General features: G+C 28.5%; 1 protein-coding gene across 1 annotated transcript in view; it reads right to left on the bottom strand.

Moving 5' to 3' along the window:
* LOC108566916 overlaps nucleotides 1-20,123 on the bottom strand; it is a 42,469-nt gene that overhangs the window by 6,152 nt on the left and 16,194 nt on the right. Inside the window, exon 2 of the mRNA XM_017927051.1 lies at nucleotides 10,136-10,260. Coding sequence (XP_017782540.1) covers nucleotides 10,136-10,260 — 125 coding nt within the window. The remainder of the gene's footprint in view (nucleotides 1-10,135; nucleotides 10,261-20,123) is intronic.

The raw sequence follows: 20,123 nt of genomic DNA, 5'->3' as shown, positions 1-20,123 counted from the left end.
GCAGGGGTTTTAGATTTTCCATGTCATTGATATTTAGATTTCAATTAAGTAGTTCGAGAACCGTCGCTTCGAAAGTAAACTATTTGCGTGGCTTCTTCCCCGAGTACATTTTCCTTTCGTACAGTTTTAATTCAAGGAGATCGAGAAACCCAAGAAATTGAATTCAATGCAAATGAGCATTCTTCCTTTGACTTTCCGAAACGTCGGCTTTATATGCCTACGAGAACGTTTCCTCAGCTTAAAGCCAGGATTAATATTGAACAATTTGTTGGGGAGGCCTACATACGCCACAATGCGTTTTCCTGTATATTTTAATGCTAAAGAGATCTAAGTTAAAACCCTCCGCGAGGATCGTCAATGGAAGTTTAATTCAACTGAACTTATTAAGTAAAACAACTGGTTTGCATTATCTTGGATTTATATGTTCCTTTGGGTATATATAACTAAAGAACAATTAAAATTAGATTTGTTATACTAATAAAATAATATTATTATGTTATTAAATGAAAATATAAGTTGCTGTGTGTATTTAAGTCATACAATTAATAACAATTCATTGAGAAATAATTTCCACTTGAGTGAGTTGCAGCAATATAGTAAATCCGAGCATAAAGAGTTAATCCTGTTTTTTTATTTAAAATGTTATTAAGTCGTCGGGATTTCAAACCAGAAGGGAACCTAGGAGAAAAAGAGAAGGAGAGAGGTAAAACTTACTTCTTCGTAATAACTTTTTACAGCGTAAATCTCCACAGGTTTCATTAAAACTTTTTACCAAATATACCCAAGGATTCTTAATTTTAAATTTACTGGGTTCCTCATAAAGAACATTATATACGTCTATCATCCCAATGAATTTATTCATATAAATATCAATATGAATTTCAATAATAATCATCATTTATTTTAATAAAACATTGGAAAATATACTAAATTTACTTGCAACAACGTAGAAAAGTTAAACAAGATTTATAATGAATTATAATTAGATCGGTGAGTGGAAACCTTTGGTAATGTCGGATTTTTAAAATAGTATTTGCGTAAAATACAAATGATTTAATACAATAATAATTAATCATTCTGATCAACCACAAACAATAAAAAATACAGTCTATTGTTTGAAGAAGTAATTGTATAAAACTATTATTACATATATTCAAATTATGTCATTAACAACCATAAACTAGATTAATGTTTTTGATGTATGTTCAATTTTACGTACATAATTTATTACGTTTGTCTGACCAAACCAAACAATAACATCTAATAGCAAACTGTACTTGTAACAAATAATCGTCAATGTATATATTTATATTGAAATTCACTGTCCAATTAATGTACATTTGTTTATTGACTGGAAATGTATACATCATGTACATTAATTGAAGTTTATTTAATGCATATATTTATATTAAAATTAACCATTCGATTAACGTACATTCGCTTACCGACTGGAAATTTATGTAACTTAAATTAAGGTAAATCGGTAAATGTACACAACACTTTAGTTACTTTGCAGCAACATTTTATTTTCTCTCCTTTTTTTTGCAGTTGCATTTCTTAAATCCTTGTCCTCCAGTTAGAAATTCCTTAGCAATAACCTCACTTAGTGATATTTCAATATTCGGTACATCATCAATAGATAAAAATTGAGCGCCGCATGTTAACGTAAACCTATACACATCATTCAGTATATGTAAACATTTTCCGGAAATTCTGGGTAAATGTAAGTTAAACTCACATTTACCAACGAAGCTGCTAATGTGCAAATAAACCGGTACATGTACCTATCTACAAACTTTTACTAAAATACTTTATTAAAATTTACAGCCAGATAAACGTACAGTATTTACTGAAATAGTACTTTTTTTTTCTTAATAGAAAATATGATATGTATTATCATTTGTTGATATGATGATGGAAGTTGCAGTCACAGTAATCCGACACTTGTGTGTCACTCTGTGTTCCCAAACCAGAAGCTTATCGCCTTTGCGACGAACATAATTCCCGGGGCGAAATTGGAAAAAGGGTGAATCATATTTTCGTTAAAACCGTGGCCATGGGGCCCAGACGGCGAGGGCGTCCGGGTGAAAAAGAGAGAAAGAGAGGGTGCACAGGAAATGGTCGGAACAGTGGAAATGATTAATGGTTTCGCATTATGCCCCTGCACATAGCTTTCCTCTGTCTTTGTCTCACTCTCTCTCACACACGCTCTCTTTCTCTCGCTCCGTTTTCCCTTTAACCCCGAATCAAATCTTATCACGGCAATGATTCACATTTTAATATAATGAATGCTAAAGAGGATTTTACATCGTTTACACAATTTTTGCGAGATTCCTCGCGCTCCACATTACATACATTCTTTTTTTTGCAACACTCCTACCCCAGTTTCCGTTCTTTTAAGTTGGCCGACTATTTTTCAAATTCATTCCATTAATTTCTGCATTGTTCCACATTAATACATTGAAGTGCAATTTGCAGATTTTCACTTTCTTTTTTGCTAAAAACAAACTTTTATCTCTATTATAATAGAAATGAAGATCATTAATTTCGTAAATAAAAAATGCGAAGACTTAGAGGAATATTATGCAAAAGAAAATAGTAATGTAAATAGAATCATTTACAAAATTGTTGATTCAATAATTACATCTAAAAGTCAAATAATAGTTGTCGAATTACAAGTATGATTTTATTGCTTTAGAACTTAAACGCTTTGTAATTAATGTATTTAACAAAAATGCTTAATTTACCATAATAATTTATATAATTTAGATATAAATGTTATAACAAATTATAATCAAATAGTTTTTTCTTAGAAGAATGAAAGGATACTATAAGGATATATCAAATCCATAAAAGCAATGAATAATTATTTACCACTTAGTAAATTGAATATTTCATTATTTTTTACCAATTATTTTAATTTGTTGTTTAGCTTTTGCAATAGTGTACTTTCCATAGTAAAATAACCTCTTGAAAGTATCTGGTGTATACTTCTACAAAGCAAGAAGAAGCTTTGAGATTTATGTTTCAAAGACAAACTATGGCACAAAGCAATTCAATATGTTTCGGCGCGAAGTGATTTTCAATAATTTGCAAAAGAATAGACATGATGTAATATTCAAGAATAAACTGCTTGCACTATTTTCTTCTTACATTTATTATTATTTTGAGAGGGTTGAACAAACTGTGTTACGTTTCTATCATACATTGAAGATTATTATATAATAATTATGTACAATCAAATATATAAAATATTATAGTTCCATTATTACAAACAGCAATACCTCGCATAGTCCGGTTTCGATTAGTCTAGTCTAGTCGATTTTAATTAAGAAAAATAAATTCTACAAAATTATTACACAAAATTATTTTTTTATACATAAATGATCGGTTTTTCGCTTTATACAGTCTATTATTTTATATTTAACTTTATTTAAATCTTCAATTAGTCTGGTTTTAAACCAGATTATGCGAGGTATTGCTGTATTGACTTTTATCGAACACAGAAAACTTTCTTCCTAAATCACATTTACTTAAAAAATAAAAATAAATTGGACAAATGCGTTACAAACAAATACTAACCTTAGGTCTTCATTCAATATTTTTGATGTAACTTTTTGTATATTTATTGTTCGTATATTTACTACAATTTACTTATTGTAAGATATTTATAATTATGTTATCTAATTAGTTATAAATAATATTGTAAATATATTGATTTCATCATCAAACTAAAATGTAAAGGAATATTTAGCAAACCGTAACAGTTTTACAAAATATATTACTTTTATATGAAATGGATCTTGTATCTACAAACTACAGTTAATTCATTATAATTGAGAATAGCTGGAACATAGTAAACATTCACATGCTAATGTGCATCAAATGAAAATGTATATGCATGCAACAGACCCATACGTGCAAATATGAAAACAGCAATTTCCCGAGCTGCGCTTTGTTTATAATATATGTGAAATTGCATCCAACATTTTCCATTTTGATTCAATTTTCTTTTGTGGCGTTGCATTTTCTCTCTCATTTTCAGAAACAAACAACCCAATCCGGTGCTTTTTCTCTTTGCTTGAAAGTGCAAAGGAGACGTGCAGCAGCAATAGCAACAGCAGCTAGGATATTTTGTAGATGCAGTGTTGTTAGAGTTTAATCAATTTGGCGCGGCGTCAGTAGAAATCCAACGTGAGTTTAATATGTCACCGAAAGGAATATTGAAGTTTACTGGGATAATAGTGAGTGGGGCCAGTGCAAAGCTGGTAAATCCCCACTGGTAAATCCTTCTGCTTGCAGAGGGGTGGCACAGGGCATGTGTGTAGTATTCGGAGCCACCTCTAAGCTCCCCCTTACAACTTATCAAAACCATCGTCTTTTTTAAAAAGCACGTCGAAGATGTGGACAGTTCGAAAGGGGTTTGGGTTTTAAAGGCGATTAGAAATAAATCAACGCTTTGTTGGCTTCATCTTCTACCTTCGCTGGTATACACAATATTATTCGGGTCAGTGTAACACAAGGGCATCACAGCTGCGGATAAAATTCTCGCTTGAGCTTGCACCAGGAAGATAATTTATACAATGAACTCAGGGTTGTGCTTAAGAAACTAACGTCAACTTTATGCTTTTGACGTCTAATATGCCTGTGTACCATCGCCGCAAAACATTATTAATTTTCATTTAATATTCGCACATCATCAATCGATTTTCTTTTAGTATACTGAACATGATCCTTTTACTTCACACCTTGTCTCTATACTACATTGCAAAGGCAATACAGTAATGTATATATCTGGGGTAAGAAACTGTTATGTGTGGCTTCCATTGGAAATTTAAATCAATGTATGTAATATTATGTAATTACTATTTAATATTTGAAAATATATAAAATTGTGCTTTATAATACCTCATATTTGATATATATATATATATATATATATATATTAGAGAATAACTATAATGAAGTAGAACACTTGAATATTTAAGCTAAATTATTTATAACGATTGTTATGTATAGATCTTAAAACAGATTAATTTTAAGATCTATACATAACAATCGTGGCTTTAGTGTAATAATTATTATACGAAGTATCAAAATATTTAGTATTCAGTATACTGAATATACACATTTTTTCACCTGAACTTTATATTGTAATTCATGCATTTTCATTACTGAAATTGTCGACTTGTAAGTTGGTGTATTGTGTATTATCTTTAAAATTGAATAAAAATAAACCGCACAAAAAAAACACTTAACTGTAAAAAGGAAAAAAAGATCATTTTGCGAGGTATTACTGTAATCTATTTTTAAGTTCATTAAATACAATATCTATATTGATAAAATCAATTCTTTCTTCTTTCCTCACAATTAACTTTGGATATTTTACTTAAGACATGTTTATTAGAACTTCTATTATGCGAATTAACAAATAGGAAATATAATATATAGTTTTGATGAAAAGGAAAGTTATATAATTGCAATTTTGTTATTAAAAGTATAGCATATTTAATAAGAAATTAAAGAATTAATAAGTTGTACTTAAATAATTAGTTTGGCAATAGCTGAAATTTTAACATGAAAAGTATATAATACCTAACGTAACCTGCCCCAATATAAAATTATCTAAACTTTAACTTATCACAGTGCAGCTAAAATCATTAGTTTAAAAGTGATTGAATATTAATTAACAATATTATTTTATCATTGTTAATTTTGTTACATTGGTTCTAAGCACTTTTTAAAACCAATGTACACTTCAAGACAATATAAGTGTTTTTATTTATTTGTTATGCTTGATCTGTTTCACAGATATTTTTATTATTTCATTATCAAATATAAAATACAGACTTATTTGCTTATTCTTATTAAAATATTCACACACTTCTTTAAATTAGAGTTTTATATAAAACTATATTTAATTTATATAGTATTAAGATATATATTATATGGTATTTACGGATATGTAATAGAGGATATAATAACAATATGTTTTATAAAAATTGTACTATAAAGTTAATATAAAAATATAAATAGGAAAGTGATAATAACCAAAAATAATTGTACACATACATATAAAAGTCTCAATTTAATTGTTTTAATTATTATTTACTTTAATAATTATAAATATGTGAAAAATGACAAGAAACATAAGTAAGTTTTGATTCTGGTATAATCAAATAAGTTTTCGTAGTGTTGAAATACCCATTCGCACCTTTCTCGTGTTTCATAGCTTCATCTAGATTAGTAGGACACACAAAGAGCAGTTGTAGCTGGGATCACCGGCAGCTGTTCTAGGTCCGGTGTCCTCCTATTTTTGCCTGTTTGTAGTGAAATTATTATGCAATTAACCTTATCAAATTACCAGGGCGTAACGGGGTTGGCAACGTCGTTTAATCTGTCCTCCAAATTACCTTCGCCCGGTGGCATTAGTCCCGAAATCATAAAAATTACTTACACGCAACAAACATCGCCATATTGCGTGTAATTCGCATCCAGTTGGAACCCGTCTGTTGTTACGTTACGTACGTCAGCGATTGTCACAAACATGCATTTTTATTTATTACAGCGGTATTCAAATAACGTTCGAGCGCGTACGCAAACACACCGAACATGATTCACTCTTTGTTTCAACTCTGATAGAATTTTGCATTAGTTTCACATAGTGCTTCAATATAAACATTTTTATGCAATCATTGAAGTCAACTTTTTGTCTATACAATTTGTAATTACATATAAATTTAGAAACAGTAAATGCGCCACCGCGTTTCATTTGCAAACAAATACTTTTATTTAATACTCAAATTAGATTTGAGACGTTTTGTCTGGTCCAATTTAAACAATTGTCTATAGTCTAAAATTAAAACAAGAATGACAAATAAATATAAATATTTCACATAATCACAGATTGGAGCTATTGCAGTAAATTGTAAATTAACATAATTTGATTCTTACTTTAGAATAGTATAAGGACTATTATATAGTAAAATAACTGATTTCTAACTGCTGTAAACCAATAACTTTTCTCAAACTGAATCCATCCAATTTTAAACAATAGATATATACAATGTAAATACCAATAAAATTATGATAGAGGTCCAACATAGGCGCCAGTTTAAATTCGACAACTCTAACTTATATACTATATTATCTACACAGCATATATAGTGAAGATAATCTTTCTCAAAAAAATAATATTATAGATTCTCATTACATCATATATTACACTAAATTAATGAATTTTGCATAAATTAAAAAAAAGTTGTTAAAAAAATACATTTGACTTTTAATATTATAATACTCAAATGAAATGGAACTGAAACGGAATATGTGTTTTTCTATATATATATGCGCATTTGATAATCCCATATATATATATTTTTCAATATGAATTTACAATAATAAAAAGAATGAAAATTGTTGTAAACAAGAGCGCATATAGTTTTAATTGGAAACGGTTGATTGAATTTCACGTTATTTCCATTTAATTTCACGTGCAATATGTAAATCCGAACACTTCCCTCGATTAAAACTTTGATGGATTCGAGGTAAATTCGAACGCACAGCAAATATATTATAAATATCTATATCTATAGATATACAATATCGTGTGCGAAATGATATATTATACACAGCATTCACACATGTCCGCCCACGAAGGAACAAAAAAAAACGTACACGCATAAACCTTTATTATTGATGATTGTCCTGGTTGCAAATATATGGACCCGTTTGTCGCCGTGGTGAAATTATTAAAACCCTATTTTATGTATCATTATATATACCCATTTGGATGAATGGGGCTAAAGCCCTGTGGGAGAGGACGAACTTGTAGGCGTGTTCCTTCCTGCTATCCCTCTCTCTTTCACTTTTATGTTCAAAACTAATTTTGTAGTTTTCTGCAAAACTTTAGCGCTCATAAATTAGTTCACAGACATTTCAATCCAGCCCCCTTCGTCAGACACCACTTGTTTTACCCTTTATTGGAATTTAACGATTATTTTTTCCATTCCGTAGAAAACCCTTTTCGTTTTTTTTCTTCTTCTTTTATTCTTCTATATAAACTTAATTATTGAACAAGTTTTCTTAACTTTAGATTAATACGTAAACATTAATTATGTGTAATTTTAGATATACATTGAAAACTCGGTTATCGAACATAATACATTTTACTTTCTGTTCGAATATCATTATTTTCCCATCAGATTTAATATAAAATTCTATAATCTATTCACGAAGTTCATATAGCTTCTTCAACAACAACAAAAACTGCATAAAATTCATTAAATAAAATAAATATAGAAGAAAATTATATATACAAAAGTCAAAATTAGAAATAGTAATATTACATCCAAAAACTAAAAATGATAAATTTTATTCTAATATAAATTTCATTTACTTTAAACAATTGCACATATTTGATAAAAAAAAGTAATAAAAATTGGGAGTTTAAATAAAACTCCTCTTATAAGGTTATGAAAACGCTGAAGTGGATTAAAGTGTTTCTTATATAATTATAAAAACGCTTTACGATAAATCATCGTTGCATTTAGTTTGCGTTTGCAACTAAGCAATCTTTATATAGGTACGAAAACGACGTTAAAATAAGAAACATAACTTATTGTACACATGCTCTTATAGACTTTTCCTCCCTTTATTAATATATTATATGAATATATGGATTAGATTCTTTATTAATATTTGAAAAAGAAGTATGTAATGTTACGATAGATGGGTTTTCATGGATATGGAATGCATTTGATTATTTGCATATCAGATTGTTGTGAGGATGCAGAAAGCTACGTTCTCCAGGATAAAATTTTATGATTGCGGAAAAGATGAGGAAAACATATTCAAGTATTGAAAGGCATACACATATTGTAAATGGATGTATTTATCTATTTGTATATTACATTGAGTATCAAAAATGAGATCTGAATTTAGTTTTTGAAACGTTTAAAACAGGAAATCGATTTATTTATAAAATGTATTTTTTACAAATTCTTAATAATAATAATTTATTGGCCAAACATCAATACATAAGAAAAAAAAAAAGTACATTCTATACATAAATAAATTCTAACATAAAAAAAAAAAAAAAATTAATAGGCTGGCCAAAGGGATAACGACCGAGGTTTTTCCGCCCTACAAATTCTTATTTTTTTTTTAAAAAAACTGATTTGTAACAACTTGCATTAAATAATTTAAGATTTTAATTCTTCAATATGTATTTTTGTTTGCTTAAAACAGTTATGGGCAAACTGCGGCCCGCGAGACAGATACGGCTCGCCTAGAAATTCTACCTGACCCTCTAAATATTTTCAAACAATACTATATAAATATTTAATTTCAATATCAAAAAGAATAAGAGCGTGTTAAATTTATTGAAATGCAAAAATATCTATAGAATTTTAGTTTCATTCGTCTTTTGGCCCATTATTAACCCTTTGTCGTCTGACGGTACTTATAAGAATCGGCACATTTATGTGACTATTAAATTGTAATCTTTATGTTGTATACAAACATGATTTGTTTTGCAATTGGAAACAGCAAGTTAGTTAATCTACATTCAAGTAATATTTGTCATATTTATAATATTTTTGATATTTTGAATAAAGCTTGACTGGTTTAAAAGAATGTCAATTTTTGTGACATCAAAAATTAGAAAAACAATTCCAATTTTTCATAAATAGAAATGCTTGATTTAATGTAACATATGTGTTTTGAATTATATAAAATTTGGTTTTTGATGAAAACATTTATATCAATATGAGAAATGCCATATAATTAAACTCATAATACGCACGTTTAAAAAAAAACATTAGAATATAGATAAATATTTATAATTTGTCAAATAAAACTCTTAATTCTCTCTCACAACATTCACAATTATATAACTCAAGCTCAATGTGATATGAGAATTTAGAAAGTTTAGTGATATAATTTTGATTGTTGATCTCAGTGCAGTCGTTACGATCTAAAGGATCGTGTGTAATTACAGCGTGCCGGCCAGTTTGCAATTGGAAGTAATCCGATAGAATTGATAGAGTTGGAGTTTGGTTCGATGCAAGTGGAACGAAAAGGACGAAATGGAGGAAAAGGATTTCTAATAAAAGTTGTAACTTGATTTACTCACCTCCTAATATGAACATGCCGCTCGCCACGAGGGTTTTATTGTCGTTGCCGCAGTGTCCGAGCAGCGAGAACAAAAATGCCAGGAGCAAAAGGACGAGAGCCGCGCCCGCCAGCACAGTGCAGCATCTGAAAGCCAGGACAACGAAGATCATAAATAGCCAAGAAAAACTGTTTAATATTTATTATTAACGTGTAAATTACGGTTTTAGCGCAATATAAAAAGGACGCTGCTGGCCGTACATAAATTTCCGCTCGGTCCCAGGAGGAGATTTATTTCAGCGGCACTGCTGAATTTGCAAATGGCCGAGTGAAAACAAAACTATAGTTTCAGCTGGAAAAATTTCGCCCCTCCGCTTTGAATCAATACAATAATTAGCTGAAGGATTTAACTTTTCCGTTTCAAATTTGATGTATACATTTGATTATATATTTATTTTTGTTTTATAACATTGAGTTAGTTACTTCTATCCAAATTATAAGTACTCATGAAAGTTTATTATTTTTAATTTAAAATTATAATTAATAGCCTACATATAATTTTAATTATTTTATAAAACTTTAAATTTTTGCTACACATTTATTAGACTCTACTTACATAAAAATATTGAAAACGTACTATATTCTATATAATCATATAAAATGTGGAAAATTGTGTAACGAGTATTATACAAAAGCATTTTTTTTATTAAACCCGGCTCCTCCACTAAAGAAGATATGACTATAATATTTCAATTAGTTGCTACATCATTATATATTAAATAAAAATGCTACTAGCTAAGTAATAAGTGTATGCTATTTTTTATTTTATTCTCTGTAATTATTTATGTAATTTTATGGTTGTTTTTATACGTTAGTGTAAACTATAGATATTTTTTTTATTCTAAATAAAAGGAATGTAACAAAAATAAGTATGCTTTTATTATCCCAATAAAAATATTATGTAACATTTATATTTTGATTTATTAAACAAATAAATATTATGTAGTTAAATATAACAATAATAATAAATCTTCTATTAAATATTACACTATAAATTATATTAACTTAAAATGATACTTAAAATTTATTGCGGAAACGAGTATTTGTGTGAAAGTTTAACAACGTACATTGCTGCAGCTTTCACACTTAACTTAGACATTAATACCGGAATAATCACAGAGAAGTTTATTGTCTGGTTTACTTGTTAAACTGCAGATAAAACTAATGCTTATTATTATAATGTTCTATGAACACCTACATGTTTCAACATAAAGTAACGACGTGCACAGTCGCCGTTAAATATATATAATTTACTGCAAGTTTAATGGATTATAATAAATTTATTGGATAAGACGTTATGATGTTTTATTGTGTGTATCAAATCCGTATATTTCTTTATTAAATCCGGCTCCTTCAACAAAAGTAAAGAAGACATAACTATAAAATAATAATAATATTTATTATAATAATAGAAAATTTGTTACGCTTTTGACCTAAACTGAAGCCAATAAATAAATATTAAGAAAATTATAAATACATTTATAACTTACATCAGAATATTAAATATGATTATCAATTTGTCATATAATGTAATTATTCTATAAAATAAGTAATATCTATACATTTCTAATAATTTCTTTGAAAAAAACCTTATACAAATAATATAATATAATAAATACTTCATAATAATAACATGAAATAATTCGATTTCGATCTTTTTTTATCTTTGGAATACATTTAGACCCTTTACAGCCAACCAACTTTTAACCAACTTGCACCGTATTAATGTTTGAAAATTTATTTATTGGTGCCAATTAAAAAAAAATAAAGAATTTAGATTTGTTCATATTTGAAGAGTTTGGGTAAGGCTACGTGACTTGCGACTGTTTTGTATAAAATGCATAAGTTTCAAAACTTAATTTTTTGGTTGATAATTGTGATATCAGGTTGAAATCAGTAATCATTTAACATTATTTATTGCTGGAATTACATAATATATATTTATACATATTCAGTAAATAGAATAAAATGATCACAAATTCCTAAATTTCTAGATCCAACAAATTTCTAAAGAACTGAATAAGACAACTACGTCAATTAACATATCAACTAAATTAAAGGTTAATTCCTCTTTCCTGGACATTTCGTAGAAAATTATAGTAATACCACACTAGACATGTTCAAAAGGTGTACTACCGACCCTCAAGAGTTAACTTTCCGAGTAGGTAAATAAATTAAAATAAACTACAGTTAATATTTTTTTTTGTGAAACTTTAGTTTTTTTTTCAGTATATTTAATACTTGTATTGTTATCAAATTATATGTATTAACAGTGTTTTGTAACATTTATATATTACTAGCTTTTCATACCATTTTTATAATATTACAGTAATTCATCTACTGATTCTTGAAAATGGTTAATTTAAAATTATATTAATGCTATAAGAATTACATTTGGTATAATTAATTTTCAATTTTGTGCATTATTCATGGAGCTATTTGCATTGGAAACATAGTTAAATGCCGGCGACTACTTGATTAGCCAAAATACGTTAGAACCAGTAATTGCTTTACAAGACGTTGGGAAAAGGAGGGGTAGGGCTGTAGTACTCTGCGTCTGGGAAATTAATTATTCAGTGTGTTTGGTTTAAAGTAGTTTAAATTTGCGTGCGCCGAATACGCGTGTGAGCGAGAGGACGTATTGTATGTGTGTAGATGTGCGCGCCTAGCAATTTATTTCATTGAATTGCAATAATTTAATTCCGAACCAAATAGAAAATAAATAGATGTGGTCGAAGCTTTCAAGGGGGATTTGGACGTACGAACTAGTCCGACTGCCATTACCTACTGCCACTACTATCTATGTGATGGTGGTCTACGTGTGAATAATCGAAATTCCTATCCTATCCTACCCTAACTCACCCCGTCCTATCCTTTTCCATCCTTTCCCCTAGGATCACGGAAAAGGGGAGATGGATAGAGATAGAGAGAGAGTATGTGTATGCATGTATGTGTGTGTATTCGTCCTGCTGGAGGAAGCCCGAGAACGGGGGCAGAAAGTTAAGCATCGCAGCAAACCGACCGTCCCCCCAACGACCTCCCCTCCCCCCCGCGTCGACCTACCCAGTAAGTCATTTGTTATAATTACTAAACCAAAAACAACGAGTGGTTTCCCTCCGCAGGTTTTATCTGGCGATTTATCGCTTTACGCTACTCCTATTCCCAGCGTCGTCCTACAAATCCAGCAAGGCCACAATTTACTTCTTTTTATCCCCGGGATAATGTAATATTATGTTCATACTAAATCCCGTTGCCGCCCGAAAATAAAACATATTTTATTATTCTTCGCGCCGTGATATGCAATCCAGTTCTCTCCTACAATTTTTTTTTACTGTACTCCTACGTAGCCGGCACATAAATTCTGTGTTTGCACATGAATAAAAAAAAAAGTTGGTTCGCCTTTTAACTGAAACGAAGCTAAATATGGATATAGCATTTACTAAAAAACGGTAGTGGACTATACGCGTAGCACTAAATAATATTTATACACAATGTAGCCAAAAGTGTTATTGCTTTCATAAAAACACGCATCGTTTTTGGTTTTTGTTCGAACAGAGTAGTTTCACTTAACTAATTAATAATTTAAACTATATATATACACTCTTATAACATATAACTAATTTGAATTATTGCATACAAATAACTATGTAGATCTGCAACATTAGTACTATTCATATTAAACCATACATTTAGACCAAAAAAACTTATTGACAGTTATATGTTTAAAAAAAAATATATTTGATGTTCTACTATTTTGTAGAATTATTTTTTTATGGTCTTTAAGTATAATTCAATATCTTGTAATTCACATTAGAGATAACCATACATCTGATTCTTTTCTATATGGATTGAGTTATCCAAATTATTTAAATATTTGAAAATAATCTACATTTATTTTCTATTAAAATTTTATATATTTTTTAACTATCATTATCCTAGATTGTTAAAAAAATATTTAAAGCTAGTAATAATTCCTAGTTAATTACTACTTTTAAAACTTCTTTCCATATTATGCAATACAATTTTCTATATTTTTATTATATTTATGTATAATACAATCAATATGATTCCTGTTAAAAAAAAAAAACATCTAAAATATTTTACTTTAGTGAGTCTTTCTTCATAGTATATGTGAGATAAATTAACAACATTATGAATTTTCTAGCATCATCTCTAATAATGTTTGTAGTTTATATGAGCTCCTTTTGCATTAAAATTGGATGAAAATATTATTGTATCATTTGTTTATATAGATATGAAAATATCGATTTATAGAATTGTCTTCGTTGAATGTTTGAAACTAAGTTACATATATTTATAAAAAAAATCCAGCCTTTTTTCATTTTAGGTAAATAATTCCAATGCTTTCATATAAGAGAAGAAAAGAGTTTAAGAGTACTCATTTAGTGTCATTCAATACTAAACAAAGGCGTATGTTTGTTTGACAATTTATTTTACATGTAGAGATTTTTAATTGATATTTTTTTACTTATAAACAGGAAAGACTGTATTTTTATTAATGTATGTAATAAAAATAAATTAAAGAAATTTTATATTCCTTAACTTAGGCGACTAATAGCCGAATGGTTAAATCGTCCTACCCACGATCAAACTGGCGACAGTTCGAATCCTGGTCAAGCCAGGACCTTTGTGAGCCCTCTCGGTGCTTGCAGCAATAGAGCCATTGTTCATCACAGATGGACAGTCAAATGAATGATGTTCAGCATATGGACCTTCAGACAATTCGATGGACAATAACAGTGTTAAGGATAACAGCAGATTCACAGTGAAAGGAAATAGTGGAATTGCAGAGCATCACTGAAGTTAACCTACAAGACGACAGTCAACCTACAAATTACAAAATAAAACAAATCATCATAATGGTTATTATCCACCGGGAAAGATTATCCATTTAAAGAATCTGAATCAAAATAATTAAACGTTTATTTTTAATAGATCATTATAGCAGCTATAAAAATATGTTACTACAAAAGATATTAAAGCTCAATGATCAGCGAAGTGGATTTTTTTTGATAATAAGATTAAAATATAATCGATTCCTTTTCAATATTACCTCTTTATAAAGTTTTAAAATATTTTGAAATTTACTGCTAAAATACATTTACAAAGTTTCTAATATTACACCTTTGTATAATAAACTATAATTTAATTTTATGTACCTGTTGATACTGTTTGAAACAATATCTTATTTTAAAATTTTAATATTAAATTATTTTGAACTACAACATTCTCACCTTGTCTTTGATATTTTGATCCAAGACTTCCAATGTTGGCTGTGTAATTCAAGAGACAAAAATCAGTCCTAAGTTAGATTTCCTGCATTCCTTTTATATATATGCTGACAGTTTAAGGAATTATGTAATAGGTTTTTCTTGTGAATAAACTTGTTACATAATCTTATTTTCCGAACGGAAAAATAATAACTTTTTAATTTAGAAATCATTATTAATTTATATTTATTCATTTTTGTACAAAAGTTACAATAAAACTATTTGACTTTGACTATTCAGTGTTGGCCTAAAATAAAGTAATCGAAAATGTGCAAAAAATTAAATAAATTTTAATATTATTTTTATTAATTTTGACAAACAAACAAGAATAAATTTGTTATTCTATAAAATATGAAATATACATATTTTAGTAAAGTTTTTGATTAAATGGGGTTTGCAAACCGTCGGGGAAAATAACAAAGCTGTACAAGAGAAATTATGCTATAATTGTGCATTAACTTGAATTAGGTTACTGTTATATTAATATGTTGAATGCAAAGATGTAAGCGACACTTGAGTATAATAAACGTACGTAATAAATCTGGAAGTAACAGTTCACGCACAATAACGCATAATTTAAAGGGTTGCGTGCGTGGTGTATGTTTCCCGGCAATAATTAACCAGCAGTTATCGTTGCATGCTTACTGCTAGATGAGACCCTTGCAGGGCATGGATACGCCGTATAATTCAATTAATATGACATTTATATCTTATCATTTTCGAGGAGGGGTTAAGCTTAATGTGAAATATGCCGATTTGATTTACTGCAATTAACGTGATTTACCGTGTGTAGAGATAACAGTAAATTCCAGCAGCAGTCAAGTGCAATGCCAAACGTGTGTTCGCACCACCTACGACAGAAGACGACACATCAAAACCTCATGGAAAAAAAGAGGGATGTGGATGCACTGGGTGGGCGGAAATAAAACGTTTCACGTCATGGATGGCGATGATGGATGGGCAACGTTTCCGTAATACTTTACAAGACCGGTTATCTATATGGGAATACGAGAAACTCTTCCATGCAATGACATTCTTTCACATCCAGAAAGAGGAAATGCTTATTACTTGCCAGTACGTGCGATCAATTTCACACTGCATCAACAACAACTTATTAAAAAAAATGTTGATTTTATTTTTACAGTCTTCTCATTTTCTTCTTTAACAGAAACTAAAACAAGTAATGTTTAATGAAAAAAATATGAAATAAAAATTATTTAATATAAAAAAATCTATTGATTGCAGTCTTTCATCATATATAAAAATAAACTTTACTTACAGTACAGAAATAATTGTGGAATGTAAGAAGACGGTAAGAAGAGTATGTAAAGATTATAAAATAATGATTTTAGTCTGTTTGAAGATGTCATAAATTTTATATCGAATAATTGTTATATATTTTTGTTGCTTAAAAACCATTAATTATTTATTTAATAAATAATTTAAAGTGTATCAATCTATATTTATATGTATTTAAGTTCTGTTGTAAAATTAATATTAATATACTTATACTAGCAAATTGTTTATAATAAATTTATGATTCTATTTGGAACTTTACGCGATGTGCAGTAATTCGTATTAACTAGTAGTTAACAAAGTTAATACATAAATAACGTAATTAAGAGACGTAAAATATACATTTAAATGTAAACTGATGGATGTAGTTCTTTTCTTAATCTAAACAGAAAAGTTGTTTATTTAACAAATTTCCATTGCAAACGGAAAGTAAACAACTAATTAAAAATGTTCTGGAAACTGTTAAGAGGGAGCGAATAAAATTGTCGAAGATAAATACAAGGAAAGACTTAGATAAAATTATAAACGTAATTAAAGAAAACAAACACTCGAAGGAAAGCGCAACAACTTGTAAAGATTCATAAAAAAAACATTTCAACAATATACAGATTTTAAAAAGTTTAGTCATTTCTTAACCATTTCGTGCAGCATTTCGTAACTCGTATGGCGTCTGAGAAAATCCGTTAAATATAACGTTAATAATCATGTTTATTTTATAAACTTGTAAAAAAATATCTTCATCGTCACTTTTTATCTGATTCTTTGCTTTGTCCGATGTTATTGGTAATTTTAGTAAAATATATGCATTAGGTTTATATTCTGGATTAAAAACATTTTTTCGATACATCTTTTTACAAAAATAGTAAAGTAAAATATTATAAAACAACTACTCGCATGACGTCTGATAGACTACAGAAGGTACTTGATAGAGGTTTACAACACCATTCCAGTTTTAAAAGTTATGTTTGGTTTGTATCCACTGGCGTGTTATAGATGCCGCGCGAGTAACGGCGGATTAAATAAATCAATATTTCGATTAACCAATAGAATGCGTTCCACAAAATTACTTCGCTAAGCGAAACTTCGTTTTCAGATTTAAATATTATCACCAGGCTTTCGTTATGAATATGAAAAAATACGGACTTTGTTATAACAAATCTTCGTTAACTGAGATGTGACTGTATTATTAAATATAGGACATTTTCAATGTGTTATTGTATTTACTTACCATAAAGTATACGTAATTTATAATTGTTACCTGTATTATTGTTTTATAAAATGTAATCCGAAAAACAAATTATTTTTAATGTACATTATTTTTTGATATGAAATTACTGACATTTATAATTTCATTAGATGTATTTGTTTTATAATATTTAATGATATTTACTTCATATGTAAATACTGTTTAATGTCTGAAATATGAGAGTGAGAATTCTCTGTGTTCGTGAATATTCAAATCAAGAAGAGAGACATTTTGTAGCTCTCCATTAACTAATTAGATTATAACAAAGCAAAAGAAAATTTCTTAAGTCCTTAAAAACTTACGTAACATAAAAAATATATATTTTTTAAATTTATATAATGTACTACCTAATTTTACTATGAATTATAATATGGTAATTATATAGAGTGGAGTTATACTTGAAATCTAAATTAAATGAAGTTTCATTAATTGAAACATATTCACTTTCTAGATTATTTATATCATATCAATTAGATTTGTAAGTAAAATCGCTGTTTTGCATTGTAAATATATTTAAATAAATTAATAATTTAATAAAAATATAATAAAAAACAAAATATTAATTATATGTGAATGATGAATATTCTGTTGTATTCTATTCTTCATATTCTACTTGTAAATTATTCATTATAATGTTATGGTTATTGTGAATTGGATGAATTCTACTTCTGTTGATCTGGCCCTAGATTAAAAGAAGAGTGTCTGTGTTTGTACATATAAGGTTTAATGTATAGTCATTATAGTGGTATACATAACTATAATGACACTTTTAGATATTAAAAAATATCAGATGTAATACCTATTATTTTGTTGTTAACTGATGACACTAAAATTGAATTATCAATTGTAATTGCATATTGTGACACATAATTACTTTAATATTTTATTTTTTATATAGACTAAGAAGTTTTAAAACTATTTACACTAACAAATCTTCTCTGTTCTTTGCTGGAGTTTAATGTTAACTACAAAATATAATAATCATCTATCCAGTACTATTCAATCTATATATTGCTTAATTATCGTGAGTTGTAAATATTTGAAACTTGTTAAAAAAAAAATCATAATAATTTACGTACGTAATGATGTGTTCAGTATTTAAAAAAAATAATTAATTGCCTACAAAGGACATCGGTTTTTCATTTAGCAAACGTTCAAATGTGTGGATTTTAGATCAAAAGATGTAAAGAGCCAATTATGGCCCGCGTGCCGGAGTTTGCCCATATAAGGTTTAATGTAGAGTCATTATAGTTGTATACAGAGTTACTTTAACCGTTGTGGAAACGCCCGCATTTTTATTCAATGAAGACGCTCGCAGGGTATATTTTACCCACTATCTATTACATCAATTTATCTCATATAATTATAATGTATAATTTCTTGAAAAAAATATTTTGGAAGGCATTTAGTACACAAATAGAAATATTTATTTAGTTTATTCTATTACAAACAATCGGCTAGTTGCTGCAGTTCCACATCAGTTAGAGGGCGGGTCTCTGAAGAAGGTGCATTTGAAACCATTATACCAAAAATGCAAAACCAAACACAAAATTAGTCAATCAGTTATCACTGTATACCAGTCACTACAAAAATTAATTAGCCGCATATAAAACATAGAAACGCGCGCGATGGGTAAAATTTACCCTGGCGTACTTTATACTACAGCTGACAAGCAGTGACTGCTTTAAAAATAGGATAATTTTAAGTATGCCTTCAGAATAATCCATTTGGAAGGAACTGAGGGGCGGCAGCATGTAACTTTAAAAACAAGTCGGTTAGAACAATTAACTCTAGGTATGGGTATGGGTATGGGTTAATATTTTAATTTTGTTGTTTATATATACTACGAGTTAAAACTCTTTACTCTAGCATATCGTGTTTGTTTTTACTGGAGTTCATTTTTAACTACAAAATATAATAACCAACCAACCAGTACTATTCCATCTATATATTGCTTAACTTTTGTGAGTTGTAAATAAATATCTGAAACTTGTTAAAATAATTTGATATGTTGTGAATAATAATAAAATAACCATAAATTTATATTTATGATAATAATACGAAATATATATTGATGAGGTACGTAATGATGTGTGCAGTATTTAAAACAATTAATT

This window comes from Nicrophorus vespilloides, unplaced genomic scaffold (assembly GCF_001412225.1).
Source record: "Nicrophorus vespilloides isolate i.1.1-1 unplaced genomic scaffold, Nicve_v1.0, whole genome shotgun sequence".
Taxonomy (NCBI): domain Eukaryota; kingdom Metazoa; phylum Arthropoda; class Insecta; order Coleoptera; family Silphidae; genus Nicrophorus; species Nicrophorus vespilloides.
Note: the sequence above shows the minus strand (reverse complement) of the source record. Positions and strands in the feature narration are given on the sequence as shown.